Source organism: Syngnathoides biaculeatus, chromosome 16, assembly GCF_019802595.1.
Source record: "Syngnathoides biaculeatus isolate LvHL_M chromosome 16, ASM1980259v1, whole genome shotgun sequence".
Classification (NCBI taxonomy): domain Eukaryota; kingdom Metazoa; phylum Chordata; class Actinopteri; order Syngnathiformes; family Syngnathidae; genus Syngnathoides; species Syngnathoides biaculeatus.
In genome coordinates, this window is record NC_084655.1 from 5,882,378 (window position 1) to 5,899,010 (window position 16,633).

Below are 16,633 nucleotides of genomic sequence, written 5' to 3' on the forward strand. Positions count from 1 at the left end.
ATAGTTTTATTAAAATTCTTTATACAATATATTATTTATACTTTTACATTTTTCGTTTCATAGGTCTGTGGACTCTTGAGTACCATAATTTCACTCCTGTGTATGTGCTACGTATATTGCAGAATTGACAATAAAAGTACCTTGTACGTTTCCATCTTTTAAGTTTCACCCCCCCCCACACACACACACACATACAAATTCAACGGCAGACAGTACTAGGCATCCAACGTGACCAGAGCGTGTACCTCTTGTGCTGATAGTTTGTCTTTGAATTTCTGCAACTAACCAATGAGTTTAGGGAGGGTAACCATCTTGTAGGGATGTTTCTTCTTTGAATACCGACAGCACGCCATACCTATGCGAGTGAAGAAGGAAAGAATCATCAATTAACTTTAAAATTCGCGTGGTATTTTCCAAACGTAAGTAGGAAGATATAAACCAGATGTTTTTAGACCTCCTCATTAAACTCCTGAAGCGTAAAACTGAACTGCTTTAGCGTAAGTAAACGGGCTGGCTAGCTAACTTCACCTTCGATTTAAAAAAAAAAAATAATGCTAACAATTCATTTGTTAATTACCTTAACGTGTTATTTTGGGGTTAGTAACTTGCTCATTTAAGGCACTGCGACATGAACGTGACCCCAGTTTTTTCAGGGTAATCATTGCTGTCATTAGTTTCGAGTCAACTTGATGACACCACAGGATTTTGGAGCTATTGTTGTCTCTGTCTGTTAAATGGGCCATTTTGGGATTTTTATAGAGTTGATCTAGATAGTTCCTGAAAAAGTCCACAAAAAATCCCTTTGTCTTGATAAAAGACAGTAGGGTGAATGAGTGAATGATTCCATTCAGAATGATTTACTCATTCCCTACCCTCATTATTTTTACAGTAATATCTTTGTAGTGGTATATATACTGTAGCTCACGAACAATCTCCATATAGTGATTTCAGAATAGATAATGAGTAAATTATTCAGAGTGGGGTGTTTTTATTTCCCCTGCAGCTATGGAAAACTCTCCGGAGGATTATAGGATCCAGTCATTTGACCTGGAAACACAAATGTTGCTTAAAACAGCATTGAAAGGTGAGATTGACACAACTATTAGTTCCAAAAAGCAGGTCAGTCGACTCAAAATGTGATTATCTTACAGATCCGGGGTCAGTGAATCTGGAGAAGGTATCCAACATTATTGTGGATCAGTCGCTGAAGGACCAAGTGTTCAGCAAAGAGGCGGGGCGCATCTGTTACACCATCGTACAGGTGGGAACAATGTCAGGAGATGCCATAGTAGAAATCTACTGCAGCTCCTCATAGAAGTGGCTAGGGTGTGCGGCGACTACCAAGTGTATCAATTGTAAAACATTGAAAAAAGGAGTCCCAGAAGAACTTATTTTGAAAAATGCATATTTAGGGGTTAAAATAGTAAATATTTACTACTGGTAGCATTTTTCTTTTAAGCAGGGAGGTTTATTTAGCCCCCCCATCATCACCCCTGCCCTTTGTCCTTTTCAGCTAATGGGTGAAGCAGAATGGAGGATCGTATCCCTTATGTGCCAGAATAGTTTTTCTCTGTTACAGTGGAGTTTTTTTTATCCTCTGTGGTTTGTTAGTATTATAAAGGAAGTTTATTTAGGGAGTCGGTCAATTAAACAGAACAAAGTTTCTAGAGGGTGGAAAAGAACAAAGACAAAAAAGAAAGCGCTAATTGTAAACAGGATGAGAAAAGTACATCATAACATAACTACAACAATGAAATATTAAAAATGGGTATTGCATGAGTCTATATAGCTACACCGTGTGAGGGAAGGACAGGACAAGATGGGACAGGACAAGGACAGAAGAAGAAGAAGCATGCAGAACAAAGGTTGTGAACCTGGCTGAAGTGTGGTGGGATTGACTAAGTGAATTATACACATTTATAGGACGAGAGTATACATGAGGTAATACACAAGCAATTTGTGGATGAGTTATTTGTTAGGGCTGTTTCCACACACTGTGGGGAGTCCCCATAAGTCCCCCTATCATCCTCTTTGGTTGTGGGCTGTGGCACCTCCTGGGGTGGATGACTCCCACAGGTTCATCCCTCACCCTGGACCCTCAGGGCTTTGCCATTTCCCAATAATATTAGTCAAATAATTGTGTGCATGCAGCTATGTGTATTTGTATTTTGTGTGTTTGCTAATACAGTGAAGAAAATGAGTATTTGAACACCCTATACACTGAGACGTTATGGTTTGAAATCATGCATGGCACGCAACGTTCCCCTGCTTCAACCAGCACATGTCAAGGCCTGTCTTACGTTTGCCAATGACCATTTGGATGATATAGAGGAGTCATGGGAGAAAGTTTTGTGGTCAGATGAGACTAAAATGGAACTCTCAAAGTTCAATTTTGGTCTCATCTGACCACAAAACCTTCTCCCATGACTCCTCTGTATTATCCAAATGGCCATTGGCAAACTTAAAACGGGCCTTGATGTGCTGGTTTAAGCAGGGGAACGTTCTGTGTCAAGCATGATTCCAAAACACGACGTCTTAGTGTATTACCAATAGTCACCTTGGAAACGGTGGTCCCAGCTCTTTTCAGGTCATTGACCAAGTCCTGTCGTGTAGTCCTGAGCTGATTCCTCACCTTTCTAAGGATCATTGAGACCCCACGAGGTTATATCTTGCATGGGCTCCACTCCAATTGAGAATTACCGTCATGTTTCGTTAGATCGTTAGCTCCACCCCATAGAATCAGTAAGAGTCATGGTTTGAAATCATGCATGGCACAGAAGATTCCCTTGCTTAAACCAGCACATGTCAAGGCCTATCTTACGTTTGCCAATCACCATTTAGATGATACAGAGTAGTTGAATTTTTTGGTCATAATTCCACTAATTGTGTTTGGAGGAAGACGAATGATGAGTTCCATCCCAAGAACACCATCCCTACTGTGAAGCATAGGGGTGGTAGCATCATGCTTTGGGGGTGTTTTTTGCACATGGGACAGGCCGACTGCACTGTATTAAGGAGAGGATGACCGCGGCCATGTATTGTGAGATTTTGGGGAATAACCTTTTTCGCTCAGTCAGAGCATTGAAGATGGGTCGTGGCTGGGTCTTTCAACATGACAATGACCTGAAGCACACAGCCAGGAAAACCAAGGAGCGGCTCCGTAAGAAGCATATCAAGGTTCCTGCACGGCCTAGCCAGTCTCCAGACCTAAACCCAATAGAAATGAAGAGGCAGAGGAGATGAAACTGCATGTTTCTCAGTGACAGCCCAGAAACCTGTCTGATCTAGAGAAGATCTGCGTGGAAGAGTGGGCCAAAACCCCTCAAACAAAGGCTACTGTACCAAATATCAACATTGTTTTTCTCAGGTGTTCAAATACTTATTTGCAGCTGTATCACACAAATAAATCATTGAAAAAAATCATAAATTGTGATTTGGGGATTTTTCTATTTAGATGATCTCTCTCACAGTGGATATGCACTTACGATGAAAATTTCAGACCCCTCCATGATTTTTAACTGGGAGAACTTGCAATATAGCAGGGTGTTCAAATACTTGTTTTTTTCACCGTATATATATGGGCGGCACGGTGGAACAGCTGGTAAAGCATTGGCCTCACAGTTCTGAGGACCCAGGTTCGATCCCGGCCCCACCTCTGTGGAGTTTGCATGTTCTCCCTGTGCCTGCGTGGGCTTTCTCCGGGCACTCCTGTTTCCTCCCACATCCCAAAAGAATGCAACATGAATTAGACACTCTAAATTGCCTCTAAGTGATTGTGAGTGCAGCTGCTTATCTCCATGTAATCTGCGATTGGGTGTCAACCAGTTAAGGGTGTACCCTACCTCCTGCCTGTTGCCAGCTAGGGTAGGCTCCAGCACTTTCGCGACCCTTGTGAGGAAAAGAGGCTAAGAAAATGGATGGATGGATGTATGGATGGATGGATAGTTAACATCTATTGTGCTGACTCTTGTGGGGCGTAGGCGGAGGCCAAGCAGAACAGTGGAAGCATGTTTAGGAGGAACCTGCTCAACAGGCTCCAGCAGGAGTTCAAGAAACGCGAGGAGACCCGAACTCGATCCCTGCAGGAATGGGTTTGCTTCGTCACATTCATCTGCAACATCTACGACTACCTCAAAGTGAGTGCATTCACCTTACAGTTTCAGCTTCTCTCTCTTAACTCAATCTATGTCACTGGATTTTGAAATTGACACTTTTGTAGGAAGGAATGACAATATTTAACTGTACTGAGATCATGTGGTTGCACAAGTGTGCACAGCCTCTTATAACTAGGATGTGGCTGCATTCAGAATGAATCAATCACAGTGATTAAATGGAGGATTAACACACCCTACCATCAAAGGTGCCCCTGATTAACCGGAAATAGATTTTAGCTGTTCTTTTTTTTATTTAGTTTTATAGATTATTGAGCATATTAATAGTGGCTAAAGGTTTGAAATGATTTGGTCCTTTTTAATATCACAAAAACAACTGAAAACTAAACAGGGGTGTGTAGACATTCGATATCTAATGTACTGCATGTACTTTAGTACCTGCTCAACCTGCTGTTGCGGGACCACTGTCTTCATGGACGTGGAGCCTACAGTGGCACTGGGCCCTCCAGCAAACATCCGGTATACTGTATTGGGATTTGAGCACATTTCTCAGCATCTTAGATGAGATTCTTCAATATCTATGCAGGCAATTTCAGTGCCCCTTAATTTTTGTTTTCACATAGAGAACGGGTGGCGCTATTTTTGTCTAATATTCAAATTGGGCATATTTACTGTTTATATTGAAAAAGGCCCACAGGCCACCATCTTCGTTTTAGGAAGAGTTTGAGTTGCTTTAGTCCTTAACTGTGGTGGGTCAAACTTATTGTGTATAGTGAAAACGGCCCATGGGATGCCCCATATATACATTTTGCTGATTTTATTTTATTTTCTGATTGGTCAGATAGATGTACTGTCTATATTGAAAATGGACTTACGGACCCCAATGAATTGTGGTATGATCTGTGCTCACTGCCTGTTTGCCAGTCCACCTTGGTCACAATAATATCAAAGCTTCTGATTGCCCTAAAGTTAAGGTTGTCAGGAGTTCTTAGTTTATGTTTGCTTTATTGGGGCAAAAGTCACCAGCTGTAGGTATGTATTTTTTAAACTGTATAATTCTCATGATGTGATGTCACTCAGGTGAACAACATGCCCATCGTGGCACTGGTCCAGCCCGTGTATGACTGCCTGATGAGGCTGGCGCAGCCAGACGCTCTGATGAATGAAGAAGAGGTGAGCAAGACCGTACTGTTTAAGCTCGTATGCCTGCTACCACGGTCAATGAGTTTCTTGTGTTTTTTTTTCTTTTGAATGATTCAACTACTGAATGCAGTTGTTTGTGTTCATGATTTGTGTAGATGCGTGGTGTTTGTGCTTCATGATCCTCTCTGCTCTATCTCTTTTCACTGTGCTCACCTCCTTCCACCCCTCAGGTGGATTGTCTGGTTCTGCAGCTTCATCGCATCGGTGAGCAGCTAGAGAAGTCGAGCAACCAGCGCATGGACGAGCTCTTCTACCTGCTGCGTGACGGCTTCCTGCTCCAGGAAGGACTCACCTCCATGGCCCGCCTGCTGCTGATGGAGATCCTGGAGTTCAGGGCAGGGGGCTGGGTCCTCAGTGGCACGGCGCACAGATACTACTACAGTGAAATTTCAGACTAAAGACACCCAAAGGGGCATGGGAATACACCAGCAATTTTGACACAAGAACGTGCAATAGATCCCCGAAGATCAATTCCAGCACTGCTCAGTTATGCATTCTTTTATTTATTGTAGTTTTTATATATCTTGAAGGCATTCCTTTCCATGAGAAAACATTGGTTCAAGTTGGGATATTCCCATTAAGATACAAGCCAATTTTAAATCTTTTCTGAAGTGAAGGAAATCAAAATATCACTTTGAGTTTTGAGAAGTATTTTATTAAAAATTTGCATTCCAGTTATACCTGTGTAGTTTCTTCACCAGCTAACAACAAAAGTGTTGTGATTTCATTTGGAGATTGCATATCCTGTAATTTTGTATTATTTGTTCCAATAAATATTAAAAAGAAAAAAAACAGAGCCACACTTTTTCAAAGTGTTGCATGTCACCTTTTATATGAATGCATATCAAATTTGAATACCTGTACTGTGAAAACCCATTTCAGTACAATGAGTGAAACTCATTCACTTAACTACTCATAAAAAGTTAAGACCCAATAAAGTAAACATATTTGTTTCTAAATACGTTCTACATTTGAGGACATGCAATTGCTGAAAACACAAGGAAAAAAAACAGCACTACACAATTGTGAAGGTTTACCATTGAACTGTTTATTAAACATCTTGGTTTTCCGGATTTTTCAGGCATTGCCAGAACAGTGCCACATGAGATCAGAGTCTGGCATTAAGTTGCCTCCCTCACTATATAAGAACTTTAAGTTTGAATATAAAAGACGTAATAGCCAGCATGAGGACGGAGGCTTTGGCTGGCATGGCCACTTCAGGGCACCTCGTTGGCAGTAAGTGCCTGCACAATCACAAAGAGGCGGCAGAGCAAAGGAAAAAGAAATGCAGCATAAGGGATGGGTTTTAGAATCATGAGACCAAAATGATTCTTAATAGAGAAATTAAACAATTCATCATTACAATTATGAGAACTACTATTGATTATTAATTATAATTAAATTGTATTAATTGAATTTACTGATTAACTTGAACAAGTAAAATAAACATGTACACATGATTTTGATGTATTGAGACATTCCTTTCATGATATTTCAGCTCTCCAAAAGAATTTAGTAATGTTCATTATTTACAAAAGGTGCTGCACGCGTCACCTTCCAACGTCTACCACCAGCGGTAATGCGCATATGCTCTGTTGGCTTCGGCCATCTTGTGGAGCTCGATCTTCTTTTTGAAGACGTTTCCTTCCTTAACAGAGGCTGCCAAGAGCTCCTGGGAGAGTTTTTCATACATATGCGTGCGCCGGTGCTTGTTATCCCTGCACTCAGTGATCATCCACTTCATGGCAAGGAAGCGCCGTCTGTTGTCTGTAAGTGGCACTGGCACCTTAATGAGAAGATGTTGGTCTTCAGAGTTCACATTTTCACGCTACATGGCTCAGTCCTGCTTTCACCCTATGTAACCAATACTGACCTGGTAGAACTTTCCACCTTTCTGGATGCTGGTGAGACCAACAACAGGTTTACAATTGTCTAAAGCCCTGTAGAAAATGGTGTAAGGGTTGCACTCAATCTCCTCTCGCTTCCCCTCGGGAGCTTTGTGGTATTTCTCCACCTGTTTCCTTTTTATATGCTCCAATGTCTGGGAAAAGAACAGACAAAAAAAATGATCAACTGACATACATAGTGGCATCCCATGACTATACTGACACATGAAGGGAATTTAAAAGTGTGATACACACATACTGATTTTAATAACATTTGTTCATTAATATTAAATGGAAAATTTCTACTGTTTTGAGAAAATGTATTTCAAATACAAGTGCAACTCAGTTTGTATATTGTAAGAAAGGAAATTTTCAGTAGTTCCATTTAAAAAGGGAAACTCAAAGCTCCCAATGTTATGCTATAAATTTTGTGTGATATATTATACTATATATAAATATGTATGTATAATTAAAATACAGAATTAGCTTTTTGTGCAGTGTATTGTCTGTGCTTTCATCCTGGATTAGGCTATGCCAAGGTGGAATTTTAAGTTACACACCATCTCATCCTGCACTTTCTACTTTGGCTTCAGACAGACCTTTACCACTCGAAAAGAGAAAATCTCATCCCGTTTAACTACTTTTTCTTTGATTAATCACATACTCCGACAGTCATTGCATCTTAACACAACAGCATTTATTTTTTAACTTTCTCCATTAATATCAAAGTAAACATAAGCAGCATATCTAGCTCCTCTGTGCTCTATGTTGCCCAGACTATGTTGCGAACTAAAGCAGCGGTGGTGGACGCTGTCATTATAAAACACATTGATGGGCTGCGTAAGTGCTTTAGCATATGTAGTTATGAGTGTATGTCTTGATCGCGGGGATGGGGGGCGGGTGTAAGGTAAACTAGGAAAAAGAAAGTGTGGTGGAGCAGCGGTCGTTGTTAGAGAAGGTTCAGTGTGCTGCCTAAAAGAAACCAGTGGCTTCTTCTTCATTTTTTACAGAACGTATGTGAATTGTGCCATTGGATGTAACATGTGCCATTGGATGTAACAACCAGTCATCCCTCACTCATTGAATCACATTGCAAAATGCCACAAACTGAATAGCTGTATGTTATACTTTCAATTTGCATTCGATTTTTTTTTTGTGCACAATGCTGAATATCTGGAGGCCCCGTAATTCAGTGGTTAGAGCACTGGTTTGGTAAACCAGGGGTTGTGGGTTCGTATCCCACTGGGGCCTCCACTCCCTGAGAAGGGTTGCGTCAGCAAGGGCATCCGGTGTAAAAATTGTGCCAAACATATATATGCGTTCATCTGAGATGATATGCTGTGGCGACCTCGAAAGGGACAAGCCGAAAGGAAAAACAGCTGAATATCTGCAAAGAGACTGCATCAGTGGTGCACAGTTGCACACGCGTGCAGTTTAGAGGGAACATTGGCTGATGTTTTTTGTTTGTTTTTGTTTTTTTTGGCACACCGTCCCGCGATCGACCAAGACTGCCTCGCGTTCGATTGCGATCAACGCATTGAGCACCCCTGCGTTAGGCTATCATCCACCTTGTCACTTCATTCAGATGTGGCTAATATGTCAATCGCACGCACATAAAGGCACGTTTTAGCAAGATGGCCTCCTATTTACGGCAGTCATAATACATATTACTACAACAATGCATATCAAAAGTAGCAGTCATTCCAACAGTTTCTTCTGTCTTGCAAAGAAGTTATTAAATTCTTAAACGGCTAACCTACAGTTCCACTGCAACATTCTGCCAATTTTCTGCCTTGAGCTGTTGTCAAACCCTGCTGGGTCAATCAGTACTCCCGTTATATACGACAGACTATCGCACGACTCGTCGGTTTAAACTCCATACACTCCTTAAACCTTGACACCTTTTGAACAATTGTCATTGCATTAGGTTATCGCTGAAATGGGCACTCTAACTTCTCTAAATATTAGAAAACTCTGCCTCCTTTCACAAATTTGTACAACTGTGACTTCTTATGAGGGAAAAAAAGTTCCCAGTCAATTGACTGTCTATTGTCCTTCGTTCTTGTTGGTTCATTTGTTCTGTTCTTCATACTCCAAATGTATTGTCATACTAAGGCAGCACCATCTACTGGAGAAAAAATTGTTTCGTAATACCAAAAGAGTGTCTTTGTACCTCTGTCATGATCTCCCGTGCCAAAACCTTGTTTCCATGCTTCATCATCAAGTTGATGAATTTACTGAAAAAGCAAAAGCAAAATTATCAGCAACTCCACAAGTCGGGTGTATGTATGCTATTAACAATGATGCGAAGTAACCAAGTACAAATACCTACTTCCTTACTTAAAGTGTATGGAATGTGTAATTTCTAACGCAAATTAAATGTTCAACTGTTCTTTAAAATGCATATCCTATTCGATGTTTTAACCAAAAAACATGTGTTTATGACAAAGTCTGCGAACTTTGACTTAGTTTCTCTTGCCTGCAAAACGACTTATTTCGTGGGCGGACCTCTAATGTCACAAAATCTGGGATGGGCTGTTTTGGAACGACGAAAAGCTTTGTAGTCTTCTGTATTCACGACGAAAAAAAAAAAAATTGTTTCGAGAATTCCCAAGTGATTGTGAGCTAAAACCAATCCGTAAAAATTATTTATTATTATTTTTATATTTATTATTAAAACTGTGTCAAACAAATATGAGCATTGTTGTCACAATGTCCTACGTTACACCCCTGATTGGCTGTTTCCGCTTCGTTTCTGTCTTTTTCCGGCAAATCCAGCAATGTGCGATCATTTGTTGCAAAGAACCGAAAAAACAAAATGTTTCCTTCATAACGGATTTAAGATTCGTGTTCAGCAAAAAAACGGTATAATATAAGCAAAAAGGTGCATTGCGGTCTTTTCGTTCCCTTTAAGTAGATGTAGTCATGTAGGCCTATCTGTACTTTTGAGTATTTTTGTGAGGTTTTTTTTACTTATTGCTCCATATATTTGAAAATGTATATCTGTAAACTGCATTCCTTGTTTTGTCAAAATGGGCAAATTACATGACGTAAAAAAGTATACTCCTTGTCAAGTATACGCTGTGAGTACATTTGCCACCTCTACTTATTAAAGCATCCTGGAATCGATATACGGTATGTACAGTACCTGATGACAGGATCATGAAAAACAGAGCTGGTGATGCTGTTTGTGGCTGCCTTGATGGGCCTGAGAGTTTTCAGAGCCCGCTCTTCCTTCTCTTCATCACTGAGTTCCGTCTCTGGTTTGTCATAAGCCTCCTTCCTCACCTCTGGCTCCAGGTAGTATGGATTATATCTGCTCCATCGCATCACTACCACACTGTAAACACAATAATAGTATTTTTTTTTTAAATAGTTTTTATTCATACATTTTCCATACTGATTGTCCTCACAAGGATCGCAGGAGTGTTGGAGCCTATCCCAGTTATCTTGGCTGGCAACCAGTTAAGAGCCTGATGATGGCTGGGATAGGCTCCTGTACTTCCACTACCCTTATGAGGATACGCGGCTCAGAAAATGGATGATTGGATATATATTGCATATAACAGTGTTATTGGTGTCTAAGAGTTCAACGTTGGGGTGATAAATAGGTAGCCTCATTAAACCTACAGTTTTGGAAACATGAGATATTGCACATAATGTACAGAGATGTTATTCAAACATATAACTAATAATACATGTCCAACTCAAGGGGTAATGCCAGGTCATGGTGCAGTTTTACAACGATGCAACTCCGAATATTTAATCTTATTTTTTTATATCGAGAGCGCAAAATCACACATCATTCAATGTCATTCTAATTACTTTTAATTGTAGAGCATCAAACTGAGACATTACCTTGGCGTCCAAGGTTTCAAAAGTCCACATATGGAAGCCGCCATGTCGAAATTGTCAGCCTGTCGAGGACCCCAAGAAAAGGTTTAGTAGCCCGCACAAATGCCTAATGAAATTAAATATCTGCAATATGTGTTTTTGCCAAGATACATATCCTAAATGGAATTGTAATATTGTATTTGATTGTATTTTTCACTTTTTTTCAATATTTCAAAATTTGCAAAAAAGTATCACTATTTTACAATTATCGTTCACACGACCGTGGTTTGTGAGATCTCGCGATGCTTTATTGCTATGGCTTACCAGGAAGGGGAGTCTCTTGAATCCTGGCTCAGTGAGTGATTATTGTAATTTTATCAATTAAACGACTCAAGTAACCATGAAAACTTTAAAGACCGCGTTATATGCGAATAAATCATTTCATAATGTAGCTGTCAGCGCTTCTTTACGGCACTTTCGGTGCCGTAGTAAGGTCGCTAATCTCGTGTATGTGCATCATTTAAGTCATCAAGGGTGGAGTTCTTTGAATTTTGTCTTTTCAATGTGTAGATATATATGTAATTATTTGAAAATGTATGTATGTTTCAGATAAAGCCACCCATCCAACTAACAGACAAGAAGACTGGGAGTACATTATAGGTTTCTGTGATCAAGTTAACAAAGAACTGGAAGGGTTAGTACAATTTTGTTTAACGTTTTGTCGTTGATATCTTAAAAAAAAAAAAAAAAAAATCAACAACTCTATCATTTGGACTTTACTCTTTCAGTCCCCAAATTGCAATACCACTCCTGGTCCACAAAATTCATTCACCACAAGAATGGGAAGCTCTTCAGGCGCTGACAGTAAGAAAGGAAAAAAAAATCTTCAGTGTAGCAGAAGCAAATGGTGACTAATTTGAATTTGCTGATTGTGTGCAGGTGTTAGAGGCATGCATGAAGAACTGCGGAAGGAGGTTTCATAATGAAGTCGGGAAATACCGATTTTTAAATGAACTGATAAAAGTCGTATCTCCAAAGGTGAGTTTTCATAAAGCGATATACAGTGTAGTCTCATTTTACTGTGGTAAATCTCTTCCAAAACCACAGGTGATGTGTGAAAATACAGAGATAACTTTTTGAGCAGATATTTTTTTCCTTTCTCTCACATGCTTTAAAAATATTTAAAATTATTACAAGATATGTTTTAAAGTATTCTTCAGTGTCTGTTTTCACTTTCACAGTTAAGAGATAGGCGACTCGTATCACTTTGAGAAAACTAATAAACTTACACAGTTCTATCCTTAAACAAGAGGCAAAACGTGGTTGTTTCAAGTTCTTTGTCACTCTTGGTTTTAAAGTTTACTCTCAAAACTGACGTAAAATAAGACAAACATTGTGCATTTACACAAACCATATTTCATCCAACCAAAGTCTGCTAGCTTAATATTAACATACAGCTCTATAAACTGCGGGAAATATAGAACAGTGATTTTCAACCTTCCTGGAGTCAAAGCACATATTTTAAGTAAGTAAGTTTCTTTCGGCTTGTCCCGTTAGGGGTCGCCACAGCGTGTCATCTCAGATGAACGCTCATATTTGTTTGGCACAGGTTTTACGCCAAATTCCCTTCCTGACGCAACCCATCTTTTCTCAGTGAGATACAAACTCACGACCCCTGGTTTACCAAACCAATGCTCAAACCACTGAGCTATGGGGCCTCTACAGTTGAATTTTTTACGGCAGACCAACAAACAAAAATGTCACAAAAAGTGACATAATAAACATATAAAACATTAACTACTATATGTACTTCCTGCCATCTAATAGATGAGCATTTCTGTAACTATGCCTCACTGGCATAAGTAGATGAAAGAAGCATTATTTCTTGTAAATAAATGATTTTTTTGTTTTTAGCAATTAAGTAAAATTTTATAACTTCCCACAGCAAACTTGAAGAGTGTTCATGGGACACTAATGTCCCCTGGCACAGTGGTTGGGAATCAGTGATCTAGTGAGGGCCTATGACAGAGTACCCAGAGAGGAACTATAGTACTGCATCCGGAAGTCTGGAGTACAGGGCATGTATGATGGCAGCAGAACAGTGGTGTGGTGTTCTGTAGGTGAGACAAGAGTTTAAATTTCGAGGTAGGACTTTATCAGGAATCAGTCCTGAGCCCCCTCCAGTTTGTTGTGGTAATGGATAGGGTGACAGATGAGGTTAGACTGGACTATAAATTTCACAGATAACATTGTGATCTGCAGTGAAAGTAGGCCACAGGCGGAGGGACAGTTAGAAAGGTGGAGGCTGATTCTGAATGAAGATTATCTTAAGTAAAGACAGAAGCCTTGGCGTAGAAGGTGTCCAGAGCCATAGGAAGCAGAGCAAGGAAAAATGTGTTTCCACTGTATAAGAGCAAGAGAGTAAGTGAGCAACTGGTACTTTAACACACATGGAGCAACAACATATTTAAACTGTATACAACAATACTGTACTCACAGGCACATATTCTCTTTGCTCTGAGGGAACAATGGAGCTAAGTTAGAGATCTTTGTCTCTTCTTGTTTTTTTTTTAATTACACTGCATCTCATCAAGTAGATCTCAATGCTTCCCAGTTTGTTGTGGCACAATGCCATACTGCACTGAAAGTGTCCAACTCTCAATTCAGAATTACCTGAGTAAAACCCATACAAACAGTGGCTGAATGTTTGGTCCATTTTTTTTTTTGGTCCTATTGGTGATTTGCAGTACATGGGCGACACTGCGCCCGAGAAAGTGAAGATGAAGATCGTAGAAATGCTGTATAGCTGGACTGTTGCATTCCCCCATGAGGCCAAGATAAATGAAGCTTACCAGACACTGAGAAGACAAGGTTTGCTTCAACCCTTTTTGGATCAAGATTTCCCCCCACCACTCTTTATTTAATACAACAGACATCCCACAGGACTGGTGACACGGGATCCAGAGTTACCGCTGGACCGAACTTTGATTCCCTCTCCGCCCACGCGGCCCAAACACCCGGTGTTCGACAATGAGGACATGGGAAAGGTGAGGAATTTTTTTTTTTAATGTTGTGATATGATTGGAGGAATGTTGATTGTGATTCACTCTGGATCACGGGTGCTTAATGTGTCGATCATGATGGACCAGTCGATCTCCAAGACAGTAATGGTCAATCTCGACTGTCTGCTCAAAAAAAAAAAAAAAAAGACGTCATCCATCTTGTCGCTTGATTCAGGTGTGGCTAATACATCGGTCGCCCAGGTAGATTGACATTCAGTTCGACCAATCCTGGCCTCTTCTGACATGTCACTGTATGCTGTAAGCTGGCTTCCTATTTAACATCTTTCACTTGCTTTATCCAAGGCATTCGCTCCGATGCCCCCACTACCCACCCCTGCTCTGGATGATGTACCGGGTATGGGTTTAATACTATTATAATGCAGTTTTGTGTCGTATTATTGGTTTCTCAGAAATGCTGTCTCGATACGATCTTTGTGATAAGAAATTTGTCCTTAAAAAATAGGATCAGATTGAACTGGATCTAAAATCTCGAATTTTAGCATTGCTATACAAGCAGTCCATTCCATACTTTCCAGCACCATCTAGATGGCCTGCACGGCGCATTTGATCACAACAACAGGTTGCCTTAGGTGCTACTCTAGTAGTTAACAGAGTTAATTAAGCTGCTTATTGACACACAATACCTGTTTGTTTTTGTTTACAAAAATCACTAACTCAAAGCTAACAAAGTGAATGAAAAACCCCATTTACGAGCTAACAAAAATTTGTGTCGAACCTGTGGCGTATGTCTCTCAAAATAATAAATATTGGGACACAAACGCTGTATAAACATATACAAAGAGTCAATGTAACAATACTGTCTGGCATATGGAAGTAAATATGTGCCACCAGGATTTTAATTTAAAAATGCCACTGAAAATTTCATGTTGTAAAATTCACATTGTTATTTCAAAGTGGTCACATTTTCAATAGTTGTATTTCAGTTTAACTTTTTCAATGTTAACAAATTTGCCATATAAAAAAGTGATGTCACATATTAAGAAAGCATAACTGGATTGACTGCCTGTCGGGTTCTGACCTAAAGTAACACTGCCTGTCGGGTTCTGACCTGAAGTAACCCTGCCTTCTTAACACTGAATTTAGGCGATGAATTTCAGACAGCGAATTGTAGCCAGTTGAATCTCAGGACACCGAAAGTATTGCGTTTGAAATTTAAAGGTTGATTTTTTTTCGTATGGCGACTCTGTTAAAATTGAAAAGTAAATCTGATCCCCGGCTACAGAAATTAAAACTCTGTGGCAGGGAAGGAGCCCGAGTTGGTGCGTGAGGTCGAGAAGTTCCGACTAGATCTAGTCGGACTCACCTCTATGCACTGCTTAGGTTCTGGCACCACTCTTCTTGAGAGGGGTTTGATTCTGTTCCACACTGGAGTTGCACACGGAGAGTACGCCGAGCATGTGTGGATATACTTATTGCCCCCCGGCTCGGGGCCTGTACATTGGGATTTATCCCCGTGGATGAGAGGGTAGCCTCCCTCCGCCTGCAGGTAGGGGGACGGGTCCTGACTGTTGTTCGTGCTTATGCAGACAGCAGTGCAGAGTACTCACCCTTTTTGGAGTCCTAAAAGGGAGTGCTGGAGAGCGCCCCCTCTGGCGACTCAATCATTCTGCTGCGGGCGTTGAATGCCCACGTGGGCATTGAGAGTGAGACCTGGAAGGGCGTGATTGGGAAGAACGGCACTCCCGATCAGAACTCGAGTGGTGTTCTGTTCCTGGACGTTTGTGCTCATCACGGATTGTCCGTAACAAACACCATGTTCAGGCATAAGGGTGTTCAATAGTCCACCTGGCAAAAGGACACACGAGGTCGCAGTTTGATGATCGAGTTTGTGGTCGTATCATCAGACTTGCGACCACATGTCTTGGATACTCGAGTGAAGAGAGGGGTGGAGCTGTCAAGTGATCACCAACTGGTTGGGTTCGATGATGGGGGAAGATGCCGGTCGTTTTGTGAGGGTCTGCTGGGAATGGCTGGCAGATTTCCCTGTCAGGAGGAATTTCAACTCTCACCTCCGAAAGAACTTTGTTCATGTCCCGGAGGAGGCGGTGGGCATTTATTCCGAGTGGACGATATTCCGCGCCTCAGTTGCTGAGGCGGCTGACTGGAGCTGTGGCCGTAATGTGGTACCTGTCGTGGCGGCAATCCACGAACACGTTGGTGGACACCAACAGTGAGGGAGGCTGTCAAGCTGAAGAAGGAGTCCTATGGGGCATTCCTGGCCTGTGGACTCCCGATGCAGCTGATAGGTACCAAGTGGCCAAGCGGAATGCGATTCGGTGGTCGCTGAGGCAAAAACCCGGGCGTGGTAGGAGTTCGGTGAGGCCATGGAGAACGACTTCAGGACAGCTTCGAGGAAATTCTGGTCTGGTGTCTCAGGAGGGGGAAGTAGTGCACCGTCAACTCTGTGTATAGTGGGTACGGGCCACTGCTGACCTCAACTCGGGATGTTGTGAGTTGGTGGGGAGAATACTTCGAAGACCTCCTCAATTCCACCAACACGCCTTCCCACGAAGAA

At 41.1% G+C, this 16,633-nt stretch overlaps 3 protein-coding genes across 6 annotated transcripts in view; 2 read left to right on the forward strand and 1 right to left on the reverse strand.

The window, feature by feature from the left end:
* The first annotated feature begins 195 nt into the window (after positions 1-195).
* mif4gdb (MIF4G domain containing b) lies at positions 196-6,112 on the forward strand. Of its 2 annotated transcripts, none has more exons than XM_061846441.1 (6): positions 196-497; positions 1,004-1,084; positions 1,152-1,261; positions 3,981-4,136; positions 5,193-5,285; positions 5,486-6,112. In XM_061846441.1, exons 2-6 carry the CDS (start codon positions 1,006-1,008, stop codon positions 5,711-5,713), a joined length of 666 nt encoding a protein of 221 aa, XP_061702425.1. In that variant the 5' UTR covers positions 196-497; positions 1,004-1,005; the 3' UTR covers positions 5,714-6,112. The 2 variants fall into 2 exon arrangements, with proteins under 2 accessions (XP_061702425.1, XP_061702424.1); XM_061846440.1 differs by having other exon boundaries at positions 198-419.
* Positions 6,113-6,338: 226 nt separating this feature from the next.
* mrps7 (mitochondrial ribosomal protein S7) lies at positions 6,339-11,481 on the reverse strand. 2 transcript variants are annotated; one of them, XM_061846439.1, is made up of 7 exons: positions 11,360-11,481; positions 11,060-11,118; positions 10,350-10,541; positions 9,375-9,438; positions 7,189-7,356; positions 6,870-7,101; positions 6,339-6,559 (listed from the first exon to the last, which is right to left on the reverse strand). In XM_061846439.1, exons 2-6 carry the CDS (start codon positions 11,101-11,103, stop codon positions 6,880-6,882), a joined length of 690 nt encoding a protein of 229 aa, XP_061702423.1. In that variant the 5' UTR covers positions 11,104-11,118; positions 11,360-11,481; the 3' UTR covers positions 6,339-6,559; positions 6,870-6,879. The 2 variants fall into 2 exon arrangements, with proteins under 2 accessions (XP_061702423.1, XP_061702422.1); XM_061846438.1 differs by having other exon boundaries at positions 6,339-7,101; positions 11,360-11,477.
* The window catches only part of gga3b (golgi associated, gamma adaptin ear containing, ARF binding protein 3b), a 29,391-nt gene continuing 23,890 nt past the window's right edge, over positions 11,133-16,633 (forward strand). Inside the window, exons 1-6 of one of the 2 annotated variants that reach the window (XM_061846433.1) lie at positions 11,133-11,390; positions 11,645-11,729; positions 11,824-11,899; positions 11,975-12,073; positions 13,783-13,906; positions 13,979-14,082. In XM_061846433.1, coding sequence (XP_061702417.1) covers positions 11,351-11,390; positions 11,645-11,729; positions 11,824-11,899; positions 11,975-12,073; positions 13,783-13,906; positions 13,979-14,082 — 528 coding nt within the window. In that variant the 5' untranslated portion in view covers positions 11,133-11,350. The remainder of the gene's footprint in view (positions 11,391-11,644; positions 11,730-11,823; positions 11,900-11,974; positions 12,074-13,782; positions 13,907-13,978; positions 14,083-16,633) is intronic. The other variant, XM_061846434.1, reaches the window with a different exon arrangement.